The 14,450-nt window shown below is 38.0% G+C and overlaps 1 protein-coding gene across 2 annotated transcripts in view; it reads left to right on the top strand.

The window, feature by feature from the left end:
* Positions 1–14,450, top strand: part of TBC1D23 (TBC1 domain family member 23) — a 63,636-nt gene that overhangs the window by 15,137 nt on the left and 34,049 nt on the right. The window contains exons 2-5 of one of the 2 annotated variants that reach the window (XM_003261732.4): positions 2,714–2,825; positions 4,810–4,915; positions 6,303–6,507; positions 13,138–13,261. In XM_003261732.4, the coding sequence (XP_003261780.1) occupies positions 2,714–2,825; positions 4,810–4,915; positions 6,303–6,507; positions 13,138–13,261 (547 nt within the window). The remainder of the gene's footprint in view (positions 1–2,713; positions 2,826–4,809; positions 4,916–6,302; positions 6,508–13,137; positions 13,262–14,450) is intronic. The other variant, XM_030801921.1, reaches the window with a different exon arrangement.

Here is a 14,450-nt window from a genome sequence, read left to right as displayed (position 1 = left end):
TACTTTCTAGAATAAATGGACAAAGCCTGTACTTTTCTGTTTTAAAACCTTGTCTGGACGTCCAGTGTAACTGTACCAGTCTTTAATTGGTAAGGTCAATGAGAAGCTGCTGGTAATCAAAGAAGACTCAACGAAACACAGCCCACCCACTCATATACCACACCAGACATGGATTTTGCTTTTGTATGTTAGAATTGTATTACTTGTTTAAAAGTAGAGACTTGGTTTAGGGGAAGAGGAATTCTATTTGAGAGCTAAATGCTACAGAATTCTTATCTCTGATTGATCCTTCTATGAATTATTTACCTTAACAATTTTCAGCTCTTTACTACTTTTATAAGCACATTTATATTGTCGAAGGTCTAGTAACTGTACTTTTGGATGCCTTGTTCAGAAAATGTTACTTTTAGTTATTTAGGTTTGTAAGAAGTATCTTTTACTACTTAAGATGTAGCATTTTCTGGTCTTCAAAGGAGCCCTTGCTCATGGTTGTACTGCTGGAGAGCACATTTGTGGTTCCCTGGGGACAGCATCAAAGACTCCAACAGCAGCTGTATCAACAGAGATGTGCTTGTACATTATTGTGATTTAAAAAGTACTTTGAGGATTGGGCATTTTGCAACAAAATACAAGCTTGTTCTCTGGCATAGTAAGGGATTTGGCAAAGTTACTTCAAAAAGAAAAGGATTTTGCACTAAAAAGTGAACAATTCTAATTCTTCATGTAGTAAAATAGTTTCATCCCAGTAAGTAGTGTTTTTAGTCCCTCATTATTTGATACATTTGACCATTTAAATATATGGTATTTATTCACCAAAGATGCCATTAAATTTTCTTTGTTTCATGGTTACTAACAGTCTGCCTTGTACATTTTGGCCAGAAGAGAATAGATAAACCCCAGTTTTTATCAGCTATAGACCTGAACTGTCTCTCAACAGTAGACTTGAAATCTTTTTCTCTACCTCTCCCTTCCAACACTTTGGTGACCATATAGCAAAAGAACTAAATGTTTCTTGTGTGGTTACTAGTTATCTTCTGTTCATATGAATTTGTAGTAGCTTTGTCAAGGAACCTTTCAAATTCGATGGCTACTTTTCTGTTGAGTATGATCCTAAGTGATTACATTTTCATTTAATTCCTCTTAGGAGAGCAACACTTCACAAAATTTATACATTTAAATTAATATTCTTAGATGCCTATCAGTGGGGAGGTTTTCATTGTCTTAGTGAAAAAAATGAAGAGTGGGAGTAATTTATTTTCTTCAGAACCACAAAACTGGGACAAAAATCCTGATTTCCTGATCCTAGTGAGATGACCTGCCTTTTAGGCTGCTTCAAAGAATGTTACAAATTGTTCAGGTTATGAAGCTCTTAAAATTTTTTACAGATTTTTAATGTATGCTGAAATTATAAACAATGACTGAAACCTCAGTTTTTGAAAATTCCGAAGGAATTGATTGTTTTTTTTTTTTTTGAGATGGAGTCTCGCTCTGTCACCCAGGCTGGAGTGCAGTAGCACAATCTCGGCCCACTGCAACCTCCGCCTCCCGGGTTCAAGCAATTGTCTGCCTCAGCCTGCCAAGTAGCTGGGATTACAGGCACCTGCCACCACACCCAGCTAATTTTTTGTGTTTTTAGTAGAGACAGGGTTTCACCATCTTGGCCAGGCTGGTCTTGAACTCCTGACCTTGTGATCCACCCACCTTGGCCTCCCAAAGTGCTGGGATTACAGGCGTGAGCCACTGCGTCCAGCCGGAATTGATAATTTAACTGGTTATTTTCTGGCTAGAAAACAATGTATACTTTTGTAAAAGTATCCTTTTAATTATTTTTACCTTATACAAATGAAATGAAATTCATACTTTTCTCCTTAAACATCGTAGACTGAACAAAACTGCTTGGTAATTTACTTGATGATGTGATATTATTCTTTTGCTTTAATATACCAATAGATCTTTTCTTCCCTCTAACATTTATTTAATACTGTAGGCTAGGCACTGCTCTAGGCATGATATTGATATAGTAATTTACTAAATAGTCTCAGGCTGCAGTGTTTTGAATTCTTGGCTGAATTGAGCATAATGTTAAGAACACGAATTCAAGAACCAGACTATTAAAATTTGTATCCTGGCTCTACTGCTGATATGATATGTGACCATAATATGACATGTGACCCTATACCATAATACTGGTAAACACCTAAAAGAATAGTAACTTTTTAATACCAATAAAGTTATTTCTTCAGTTGTCCCCTAAATGTCTATAACCTTTCTTTACCTCCATTTTTGCATCTGTACGTGGGGTCAGTGATGTAACCTACCTCATAGGGATTGTTATGAGGATTAAAAAGAACACATAAAATGTTGAAATAGTGCCCGACACATAGTTGCTATGTAAAGTCATTACCACCACCAGGAATACTGTTATTACAATGACTTCACAGTGCTGTCAGCCAGCTTGCCCCATCTCCTCTTTAAATTTCTCTAATCTAGGAAAAGACAACCAAAATAAGGGTAAAATGAGAGTAAGTTGACTGTATGAAGCCTGAGATTTCCCACCAAGAAAACATGCTGTGTATGCCTTGGCATTACATTTTGGTTGCTGAGAACTTTTGTTTCTTAGACAAGCCTTTAATAGGCCATGCTTATAAATGAATCTTGAATAAGAAAAAGTATGAGGTAAAGTTTATTTTAATAAATAGGACTTGTTTTTTAGGGAAAAAGATCTTGAAGAAGCTCTGGAAGCAGGAGGTTGTGATCTTGAAACTTTGAGAAATATAATTCAAGGAAGACCACTGCCTGCTGATCTGAGGGCCAAAGTTTGGAAGGTAACTAGAAACTAAAATGAATAAAATATAATCACTGAAGAATAATATTTTTAAAAGTTTGTTGCTTCAGCTGTCTTAGTTGCAGAAAACTTTATTATCTTATGAGCATGCCGCATCTAGATTTATCAAACAGCAGCTTATTAAAATGTGTGTTTCTGTAGTGTTTGGTATATTTAACAATAATGGCTTAGATTTTGGAATGTAATATATGCTTTTGTAGCCATTAGAAATGATGTTTATGGGGCCAGGCGCAATGGCTCATGCCTGTAATCCCAACACTTTGGGAGCTTGAGGCAGGCGGATCACCTGAGGTCAGGAGTTCAAGACCCGCCTGGCCAACATGGTGAAACCCCATCTCTACCAAGAGGCTGAGGCAAGAGAATCGCTTGAACCCAGGCTACAGTGAGCCAAAATAGCGCCACCGCACTCCAGCCTGAGTGACAAAGTGAGACTCCATCTCAGAAACAAACAAACAAAAAGAAGTGGTGTTTATGAAAATTGTTTCTTGAAACAAGATACAATCAGTGAGTAAAATAGGATGTATATTTGCAGATACAGAATGATCATAGCAATGTTAAAAAAAAAAAAAGGAAGTATGCCTCTGGCTGTTGGGTTATAGGAGATTTTCCCTTTGTTTTCCTCTATTCAACTATTCTCCAGTGCGTGTGTATTATTATTTTTTAAAATTTTGAATTAAGGTATTGTTATGATTACAAAAGAAATACATATATTTGTGGAAATATATACAGCATAACAACCACAAAGGATAAAATAAAAATCTGTTACCTACCACCTATAGGTAAAACAGATAAGGTCTTGGTGCTTACCTTTTTACCTTTTTGCCCTACACACACATGTAACAGAAATGGAATTAAAACTGTACACAGCATTCTGAACATTTTATTATAGAAGTTTAAGCACATGCAAAAATGTAGAACTTGTATAATGAACTCCCATGTGCCCATAACCCAGCTTTCACTGGTATCAACATTTAGCCAATGTTGTTCGATTAGTATCCTCATCCTTTCCTCCCCACCCGACTCACTGGATTGTTTTAAAGCAAATCCTTGCTAGCATACTAAAAGTCTGAAACATTTAAAAGAATGGTAATTCCTGGCTGGGTGCAATGGCTCACACCTGTAATCCTAGCACTTTGGGAGGCTGAGGCAGGTGGATCACCTGAGGTTAGGAGTTTGAGACCAGCCTGGCCAACATGGTGAATCCCCATCTCTACTAAAAATACAAAAATTAGCTGGGCGTGGTGGTAGGTGCCTGTAGTGTCAGCTACTTGGGAGGCTGAGGCAGAAGAATCACTTGAACCCAGGAGGCGGAGAGGTTGCATTGAGCCAAGATCGTGCACTATGCTCCAGCCTGAGCAACAGAGCGAGACTCAGTCTCAAAAAAAAAAAAGACTGGTAATTCCTTAATATCATAAAATAATTTCTCCAATTGTCTCATACATGTGTTTTTATGGGTGATTTGTTTAAATTTGAATTCTAGTAGGCCTACCTGTTGCATTTGGATGTCACTTAAGATTCTTTAAATCAATAAAGTTTATTTTACATTTAAAAAAAAAAACCTTACAAAACAGTGAAAACATTTTCTCAATTTATTAAGTATACTTCTGTATGATTTTAAAATGTACATGTCACAGATCTACTTTTTCTTTGCCAGTACATTCTGTTGTTTTTACATTAAAAAACATAAAAATTGATTGTGTAAATTTACATATCTAAATATATAAATATTTTGGGTAGTTTATTGTATTCACTAAATCAACATGAAGAAATATCTAATGTAGGAGGATTTAAAATAATTCTGCTGGTTGTGACATGACTAAATACTCAACTTTTGGTGGAGTACGGATACCTTAATTGTAACCTTTGTTATTATTTTTAAATTCAGGCCTTTAATTATTACAGCATATTTTCCAAGAATGAGGAATAACATATGAAGCTAGTCACTTTTTAAATCTTTCTTCCAGATTGCTCTGAATGTTGCAGGAAAAGGTGATAGTTTGGCATCATGGGATGGTATTTTAGACTTGCCAGAACAGAACACTATTCACAAAGATTGCCTGCAGTTTATTGGTAAGCTTAATAATCACTTTCAAGCAGAGTTAAATTTTGGAAATAATTTTTGGTTTGAGGAATCACTCTTCAGAATAATCTACTTATAATTTCAGAATTTGAAAAAGGCTTGTAAATAGCTTTAGAACTTTTCTTTGGAAATTCTTATGAAATATTGTCTATTAATTTTAAGGGAGCCTAGTTTTGACTGGGTGCAGTGACTCACGCCTGAATCCCAGCACTTTGGGAGGCTGAGGCAGACAGATCACTTGAGGTCAAGAGTTTGAGACCAGCCTGGCCAACATGGCAAAATCCTGTCTCTACTAAAAAATGCAAAAATTAGCCAGGTGTGGTGGTGGGCGCCTGTAGTCCCAGCTATTTGGGAGGCTGAGGCAGGAGAATCGCTTGAACACAGGAGGCAAAGGTTGCAGTGAGCTGAGATCACACCGCTGCACTCCAGCCTGGGCACAGAGTGAGACTCTATCTCAAAGAAACAAAAAAGATAACCTAGTTTTTACTGTTTCTTTTGCATTATATGTTAGATTTTTCATGTACATTTATGGGTTTGTTGTAGTCTTAAATTTGATTTTTGTATAATTAAAGATCTGTATGATTGTATGCAGCCCTCAAAGGGGAGCTTTGTTCCAAAAATTTATCTATAAATCATAGTTTGTGGACTGCTGTAGAGAAACTACTATAAATTGTGATTGAATAGGTTTCCAGTCACCCCACAACATCTATTTCAATTCACAGTGTGGATCAATTTAGTTTATACTTCTTTTAAATTCATCTCTAGTTCATTGTATTTTTGTTTCTCTTTCCATCATATCTTAGTTAAATTAAACAACTGTCTTAAAGTTAAAAGACTGTTAGAAGGCCAGGCACAGTGGCTCATGCCTGTAATCCCAGCACTTTGGGAGGCCGAGGCAGGCAGATCACCTGAGGTCAGGAGTTCGAGACCAGCCTGGCCAACATGGTGAAACCCTGTCTCTACTAAAAGTACAAAAATTAGTTGAGTGTGGTGGTGCTTGCCTGTAATCCCGGCTACTCGGGAGGCTAAGGCAGAAGAATCGCTTGAAATCGGGAGGTGGAAGTTGCAGTGAGCCGATATCGTGCCATTGCACTCCAGCCTGGGTGACGAGCTAAACTCCGTCTCAAAACAAACAAACAAACAAACAAATAAAAAGGCTGTTATAAAGAGTTTTGACTGTGTGTTTTCCTTGGGTTTTGGATCTGTGAACCAATGATTGTTAAAATAAGTATAAGGGAAAATGTACTTTCATGTAGTTTCACTTTGTCTTTCTCTAAATTCACTAATGTAGTATTATATATTTGTAAACAAGTGTTATGTCCAATAACAGCCTCTAAAAGGCCCTTGATAACTTTATTTTTAACATTTATTTTCTAGACCAGCTTTCAGTGCCAGAGGAGAAGGCAGCAGAATTACTTTTGGATATTGAATCTGTAATTACCTTTTATTGTAAATCACGTAACATTAAATATAGCACATCCCTTAGCTGGATACATCTACTGAAACCATTGGTGCATCTTCAACTGCCACGCAGCGATTTATACAACTGCTTTTATGCCATAATGAATAAGTACATTCCCAGGTAAAATATGATTTAGTTATTGTAGTTTTTAAAAGTGAATACAGTTCCCAGGTAAAATATGATTTAGTTATTGTAGTTTTTAAAAGTGAATACAGGTCTGGTTTGCTTTGAGCTAAAGTTGCTAGATTTACTTTGGCGGTAAAGTAAAAGGTTCAAATAATTTTGAAGGTTGTTTGATCCATAATTGTTATTTTATTTTTGTGGTTATAAACATTTTTTAAAAGATTCTTTAGTTAAAAATGTATACTTCTGAAACAGTGGTTATACTGGGGTTGGAGTTGGGGAGGGAAGTTGGGAGATCTAGGTCAAAAGGATACAAAATAGCAAATAGGTGTGATGAACAAGTTGAAAGACCTAATATACAATGTGGGGACTCTAGTTAATAATAGTCTATTATATTGAAGAGTTTTGCTAAATAAGTAGATTATAGCTGCTTAATTTATTTGCCTCTAAAGTAAAAATATTACAGTGTCCAAGTGAAAAGTAAAATTTCTGGGGTGCTGCCTTATTGAGCTTGGAAGGAAGTCCTAGAAATATAGGCATTGAACAAGTAAATTGAAGCATGCTGAATGTTAGAAAGGTGAAATATAGAGTGCTATGGGGATGTATAATGGGGGTGACCTAACTTACCCTGGAGGTCAGGGATGGCTTTCCCATGGTAAGCGGCATTTAAATTGAGACCAGACAGATGTGCAGGTGGTTGTGATAGGGGCTGTAGTGGGGGTCATGGTGGTGGGCAGCACTCACGAGGCCAGAAAGAATTGTTGTAGTTCCCAGTGCAATAGATCAGATAGTTAGAATTTTAGTACCAAAAGAAACTTTAGACATAGTCTAGACTAGTGGCTTGGCTGTGCAACCTTGAATGCACATTGGAACTATTGGGGGAGCTCTTAAAAATCCTAATGAGTATTTGCATACATGAGTAATTAAATCAAAATCTCTTGGTGATGGGACCTAGGCGTCAGTTTGTTTAGAGCTTACTAATTAATTTTCAGTGTGTAGCCAAGGTGGAGAACCACTGATCTGGACCTTGATAGTTAACTGACTCTTATTTTTTACTTTCTATGTGATACCACACTGTATGAGGTATAAGTGTTTTGTATGGTTCTCTACCCTGGTTGCTTGTTAGAATCAACTGAGGCACTTTTTCTTTTTTTAAATAATGACTTTATTGAGATATAATTTGTATTCCATAAAATTCACCATTTTAATATGTACAATTCACTGGTTTTAATTATAGTCACAGAGTTGTACAGCCGTAACCGCAACCAATTTTAGGACATTTTATCACCCCAAAAAGAAATCCCCTTCCTGTTAGTAGTCAACTCTCCATTTTCCCCCAAAATGGGGGGAATGATTGGTATGATTCTGTATGTAAGGAATCATACCTTATATGTTTTTGTGACTGCCTTTAATGTTTAGCATTATGTTTTCTAGGTTCATATTGTATCATATATCATATTTCATTTCTTTTTTGACAAATAATTTTTTATTATATGCATAACCACATTTTATTTACCTATTCATCAGTTGACGGATATTTGGATCGTTTTCACATTTTTACTATTATGAGTATGAAGCTGTGAACGTTCATATACAAGTTTTTGTGTAGACATGTATTTTCACTTCTGGGATATGTGCCTACAAGGGGAATTGCTGGACCATATGGTAATTATGTTTAACCTTTTCTGGAATTGCTGGATTTTTCCATAGCAGCTGCATCATATGTCCTCACCAACAGTCAGTGGAGATCCCAGTTTCTTCACATCCTCGTCAACATTTGTCTTTTTGATTATAGCCCATCCTAGTGAGTGTGAAGTGATACCTCATTATGGTTGTTGACTTGCAGTTCCCTAATGGCTAATGATGTTGAGCTTCTTTTTATGTGTTTATTGGCAATTTGTATTTCTTCTTTGGCGAAATGACTCTTTACCCAAAGTACTTTTAAAACATACTGGTCCCTAGGGTTTTTTTTTTTTTTTTCCAATAAATCTTTTGCACTCCTATTTTTTCCACAATAAGCCTTTAGAGTTTCAAATATAAGTGGACTGCAAAGAGCATAGGTATAGATATTTTTAAATCTCTCCAGGTGATTCTGATGGGCACCAGGATGGAGAACCTCTGTGCTACCTTGAAGCCATACTGCTTTATGTAAGGAAAACAGACTTAAAGATACCAGAAAACAAGGCTAAGGTCATGGCAGAGCCAAGACTTGAATTCATATTTAGGAGTCATTTTGTTGTACTAGGTCTCTCAACTGCCTATATGGTAGCACTTCTCATGGCCACCTCTTGCTCTAACAGAGCTAGCAATAGCAAGAGACAAGATGTCCCAGCTTTGCCTCTGGAGAATGGTGGTGATGGTAGTTAGGAACAGAGGGGAAAGACTTTTGCATTATGCTTTATAACATACTGTGTTGTCAGGTTTCTCTAGTTATTGCTTCTATGACTTCCATATGGAACAGTCCTTCAGCCAGGGTCAGCATTAATAGCCCTGGAAAGAACCCTGAGCCCCACAGAATGCTGCTAGAACTCCATTTTAACATACCTCCTTTTTTTTTTTTTTGAGACAGAGTCTCACTTTGTCATCCAAGCTGGAGTGCAGTGGCACAGTCTCAGCCCACTGCAATCTCTGCCTCCTGGATTCAAGCGATTCTCATACCTCAGCCTCCTGAGTAGCTGGAATCACAGGCATGTGCCACCATACCCAGCTAATTTTTGTGTTTTTAGTAGAGATGGGGTTTCACCATTGGCCAGGCTGGTCTTGAACTTCTGACCTCAAGGGATCTACCCAACTCAACCTCCCAAAGTGTTGGGATTACAGGCGTGAGCCACCACTCCCAACCTAACGTATCATCTTCTTTTTATTATTTATTTATTCATTTAGACAGAGTCTCGCTCTGTTGCCAGGCTGGCATGCAGTGGCGTGATCTTGGCTCACTGCAGCCTCTGCCTCCCAGGTTCAAGCGATTCTCCTGCTTCAGCCCCCGAGTAGCTGGAATCACAGGCGTGTGCCACCACACCCGGCTAATTTTTGTGTTTTTAGTAGAGATGGGGTTTTACCATTGGCCAAACTGGTCTCAAACTTCTGACCAAGTGATCCGCCCCCTTTGGCCTCCCAAAGTGCTGAGATTACAGGCGCAAGCCACTGCGCCCAGCCTTTTTTTCTTCTTTTTTTGAGATAGGGTCTCACTCTGTCGCCCAGACTGGAGTGGAGTGGCACGATCTTGGCTCACTGCAACCTGCATCTCTTAAGCTCAGGCGATTCTCCCACTTCAGCCTCCCAAGTAGCTGGGTTTACAGGTACATGCCACTATCACCAGGCTAATTTTTGTATTTTTAGTAGAGACTGGGTTTTACCACTAGCATATCTTCCTATTACAGTTTCACATATAAGATGGCAGAATCCCGTCAAGCACAGTGCCTTGTACTTGAGAGCAACTTTGCAGTATACAGTTGTTAAATGAATAGATGCTGTTGCAATGGCTGATTCCCAGACATGCCCCACTTTTTCAGAAGATGAGATCATGAACTAGGCAATTGTTTCTATAGTGTATGCCCCTACTCACTGTGTGTTCTGCCTTAGCATTCTTTTGCCTTGCATTTATACAGTAAAGTATTAAGACTAAGGAGGAGGTAATCTTGCCAGTATGAATCTAGTTCTGTGTCTGGGCACCTGAATTGCCAACCTGGGGCCTTCTCTGTAAAACTTCCTTCCACCTGCAGTATCAAAAAGTGATAGACTGAGAGTCATACAAATCCTGACATTGACCTCACATCTTAGATTTTAGAAATGATTTTTTATTATTCCCTTTAAATTACATTGTAAAACATTTTTTTTTTCTTTTTTGATAACAAGATCTTACTATGTTGTCTAGGCTGGTCTTGAAAACCTGGTCTCAAGTGATCCTCCCGCCTCAGCCTCCTGAATAGCTGGGACTACACGTACATGCCACTCTGCCCTGCTTAAAACATTCCTTATTAATGCTGTCATGTTAAAACTGTGAGGCAAGGTGCAGTGACTCACACCTGTAATCCCAGCCACTTTGGGAGGCCAGGGCAAGTAGATCACTTGACCCCAGGAGTTTGAGACCAGTTGAGGCAACATAGTGAGACCCTGATCCTACAAAAAAAATTTTTTTAATTAGCCAGGCATGAGGGCATGCATCTGGAGTCCCAACTACTCAGGAGGCTAAGGGGGGAGGATCACCTGAGCCCAGGGAGGTCAAGGCTGAAGTGAGCCATGATCCTGCCAGTACACACACTCCAGCCTGGGCAACAGTGAGACCCTGTCTAAAAAATAAAAAAAAAAATTTAAAAATTTAAAAAAACTGTGTCATTCATTTCTTTGACTTTTTTACATGAGGCCTTTTACTTCATTTTCTTTACAGCTTGCTTTTTTAGAGATGGTACCCCTACAAAAATACCACTTGTTGAAATATTGAATTAGATATGGAAGGGGGCAGTATGGCATAATGACTTAATGTCCCATTTCTGTATACAAGTCTTAGCTCCATCACTTCCTAGCTATTTTACCTTCAGTGAGCTACCTGACTTCAGTTGAGCCTCAGTTTTCTCATCTGTAAATTGGGTATAGATTTTATAGGATTGTTTGATAAAATGTAAGATAAAATGAAATAACTTTGTAAAATGCTTATTACATTGTCTGGCACAGGGTATTTCCTCAATAAATAGTTGACTTTTATTATGATGGCCTGTGCTTTGACCTGTTTATAAGTTTTTGCTGATTCATTAGATACATTCTTGCCTCCTTCCCTTGTGATAGTAGAATGTACCTCAGCACAAAAGCTGAATGGAGTAAATTTATAGAATTGAGGAATTAGTGAAGCCTACTGGTCTAACTGAAGATTGAGTTAGTCAGCATCTTGTTAACAGTAGCACCATATTTTAACCAAACTGTCTGGAAGTAACTGTGTTTGCAGTATTGCTTTTTGTTTTTAACTGTACGGGTTAAAAAGTAACTACCTCTGGCCCAGCATGGTGGCTCATGCCTGTAATCCCAGCGATTTGCGAGGCCAAGGAGGGAGGATCGCTTGAGCCCAGGAGTTCGAGACCAGCCCGGGCAACATGAAGAAACCCTGTCTCTACCAAAAATACAAAAAATTGCCTGGGCATGGTGGCATGTACCTGTAGTCCCAGCTGCTTGGGAGGCTGAGGTGGGAGGGTGGTTTGAGCCCAGGATGTAAAGAGGTTGCGGTGAGCTGAGATCACACCACTGCACTCCAACCTGAGTGACAGAGCTAGACCCTGTCTTAAAAAAAAAAAAAACCCAAAAAACATGTAATTATCTCCCTATATCCAGTAAGATCTACTACCAAAAATCTGGTATATTTTAAGAGTTCTTTTCCATGAAGTATTCTGTTTGAGTTATCACAAACATGGACACAAGAAAATGAACTAATGTGAACATAATAGTATCTAACAAATCCTCTGGGCTCGAAAGATTTTCTAAGAGTGCTGCTTATGTGGGAATTAGAAGATAAGGCTTCTGAATTTGAGATCAGGGACTGAGCATGGAAGGAGGAAGTAACTATACTTCCTGAGGAGTGAGTCTAGTTCATGGACCACATCTGGACCTGCTCCAAGGGTTTCTCATCTCTGGGCTCAGATGCTTGGGTGCCTGGGTAGAGGGACAGTACTTTTCAGATCAAGGCTGTGAGTGGCTACTGTGACCCGTGGCAGAGGAGTCTTCTTAGAGCTGAGCAGGCTGAGATGCTTCCTGAGATGATGACTAGAAACTGTAGGAAATCCATGGCCCAAAATGCATCTGTAGGTGCTTTGTAATTATTTCTAACTCTTATTCTAGGTTTAGGGGTACGTGTGCAGGTTTGTTATATAGGTAAATTGTGTGTTACGGGGGTTTGGTGTACAGATAATTTCACCACCCAGGTAATAAGTAGAATACCTTCTTTCTACTTTTGAAGTCTCTGACAGGAAAAGATAATATTTGTTTTTAAAAAGGCTTTAGATAAAAATGTTAATGTATATGTTTGGTGCCTTTTACTGTAAAACAACATTCAGATTCAATTTTTCTATTTTGCTCTCACAATAACCCTTTGAAGTAGGACAGTTATTGAACAAGATGAGTATTTTGGCACCTTCTGGAATTTGCTCTGAGGAGTTGGTACTTGGGCCACTTCAACAGTTTTTAAGGCCATTATTTCTGAAATGTTCACCTGCCCATTTCAGACTTGTACTTTGCTAAAGGACATTCCTAATTGAGTATATAAACTGTGGAGCTAACCTGAAGCCTAGTTTCTAGAAGTTCCTCTTTTTTGGCAGAGAAGGAAGGACTCTCCAGACCTCCTTTTGGGATCCCAGCCTTATCAAAATAACCTAAATTTGTTTTCAGTGATCCCTGTAGTTCTCTCACTGGAGTGCTGCCTGGGTTCACCTGTGAGAATGTCCCTAGAGTGGCTTTAGACCTACTGTTTCTACAACTTTTGTCAAGTCAGGGACATTGAAAAAGGTATTAGCAAGAAACCTCTGCCTGCTACTGTCAGATAGGCTTCCAGTGAATACTGTGGAGGGTATAGCAGGAAGATTGGTTACTGATGTGATTATTTTTGATCTATTAATGCAAAAAAAATTTGCTTCTCTTGTCTTCTAGGGATTGTTCCCAGAAAGGGAGACCATTTCATCTCTTCAGGTTGCTCATCCAATACCATGAGCCTGAGCTTTGTTCTTACCTTGATACAAAGAAAATTACTCCAGACTCCTATGCACTCAACTGGGTAATAAAGTGAAAGTAGGAACATTTAATGAAAAATAGATTTATATAAAGCTATAGTTAGGTGGGTTTTTTTTTTTCAAGGAAGAGAAAAGCCCTAATTATAGATCATTACTGTTTAAACCAAAGGGGTAAAATTACTGGCATTTCAAAATAACTTTTTTTGCTCTTCACTTGTGTTAGTTCAGATTATTTGATATGAAGTTTACTTTTATTGTTTTACATGTATGTGTAAATGTAACTATTTACAACTAATTACAAATAAATATTACAACTAATATTTACATATATGTGATAAATATGAATATATACATGTAATATGTGATACATATATCAGTTCAATTGAGAACTTTGTTTAAATTGTTGGTGGTGTGTATAAGAATTGGTATACAGTCACAAGGAAAATGACTTAAGGTTATCAAATGGTTAATATAAAAGAATATAAAGTATAACTCAGTGCTCTATCATTCTGTATTTGTATTTTCAATGGGAAGTCTTACTTTAGGTCAGTGGTCTCAAAGTCTTTACTTAGGTCAGTGGTCCTCAAACCTTTTGGTGTCGGGACCCTTTACACTCTTAAAATTTGTTGATGATCCATATGGATTATATTGAGAAGTTGTTAAAACTAGAGTAGGCACAGTGGCTCACGCCTGTAATCCCAGCACTTTGGGAGGCTAAGGAAGGCAGATCACTTGATGTCAGAAGTTTGATACCAGCCTGGCCAACATGGCGAAACCCGTCTCTACTAAAAATACAAAAATTAGTTGGGTGTGGTGGCATGTACCTGTAACCCCAGCTACTCGGGAGGCTGAAGCAGGAGAATCACTTGAACCTGGGAGGCAGAGGTTGCAGTGAGCCGAGATCGCACCGTTGCACTCCAGCCTGGGCAACAGAGTGAGACTCTGTCTCAAAAAAAAAAAAAAAAAAAAAATTTAAGGAATTTTAAATGTTTATTATTTTATTTAAAACTAATTATAAATTTATTACATGTTGATATAAATAGCCTATTTTAAAATAAACAACTATTTTCCAAAAGAAAATTAGAGTAACGGGATTGTTTTATATTTTTGCAAATCTCATTAATGTTTGGCTATATCAAAGATGGATTATCATGTCTGCTTTTTTTTTTTCTCTCTTTTGAGATGGAGTTTCACTCTTATCACCTAGGCTGGAGTGCCGTGGCGCAATCTTGC

Source organism: Nomascus leucogenys, chromosome 21 (assembly GCF_006542625.1).
Source record: "Nomascus leucogenys isolate Asia chromosome 21, Asia_NLE_v1, whole genome shotgun sequence".
NCBI classification, from domain to species: domain Eukaryota; kingdom Metazoa; phylum Chordata; class Mammalia; order Primates; family Hylobatidae; genus Nomascus; species Nomascus leucogenys.
Note: the sequence above shows the minus strand (reverse complement) of the source record. Positions and strands in the feature narration are given on the sequence as shown.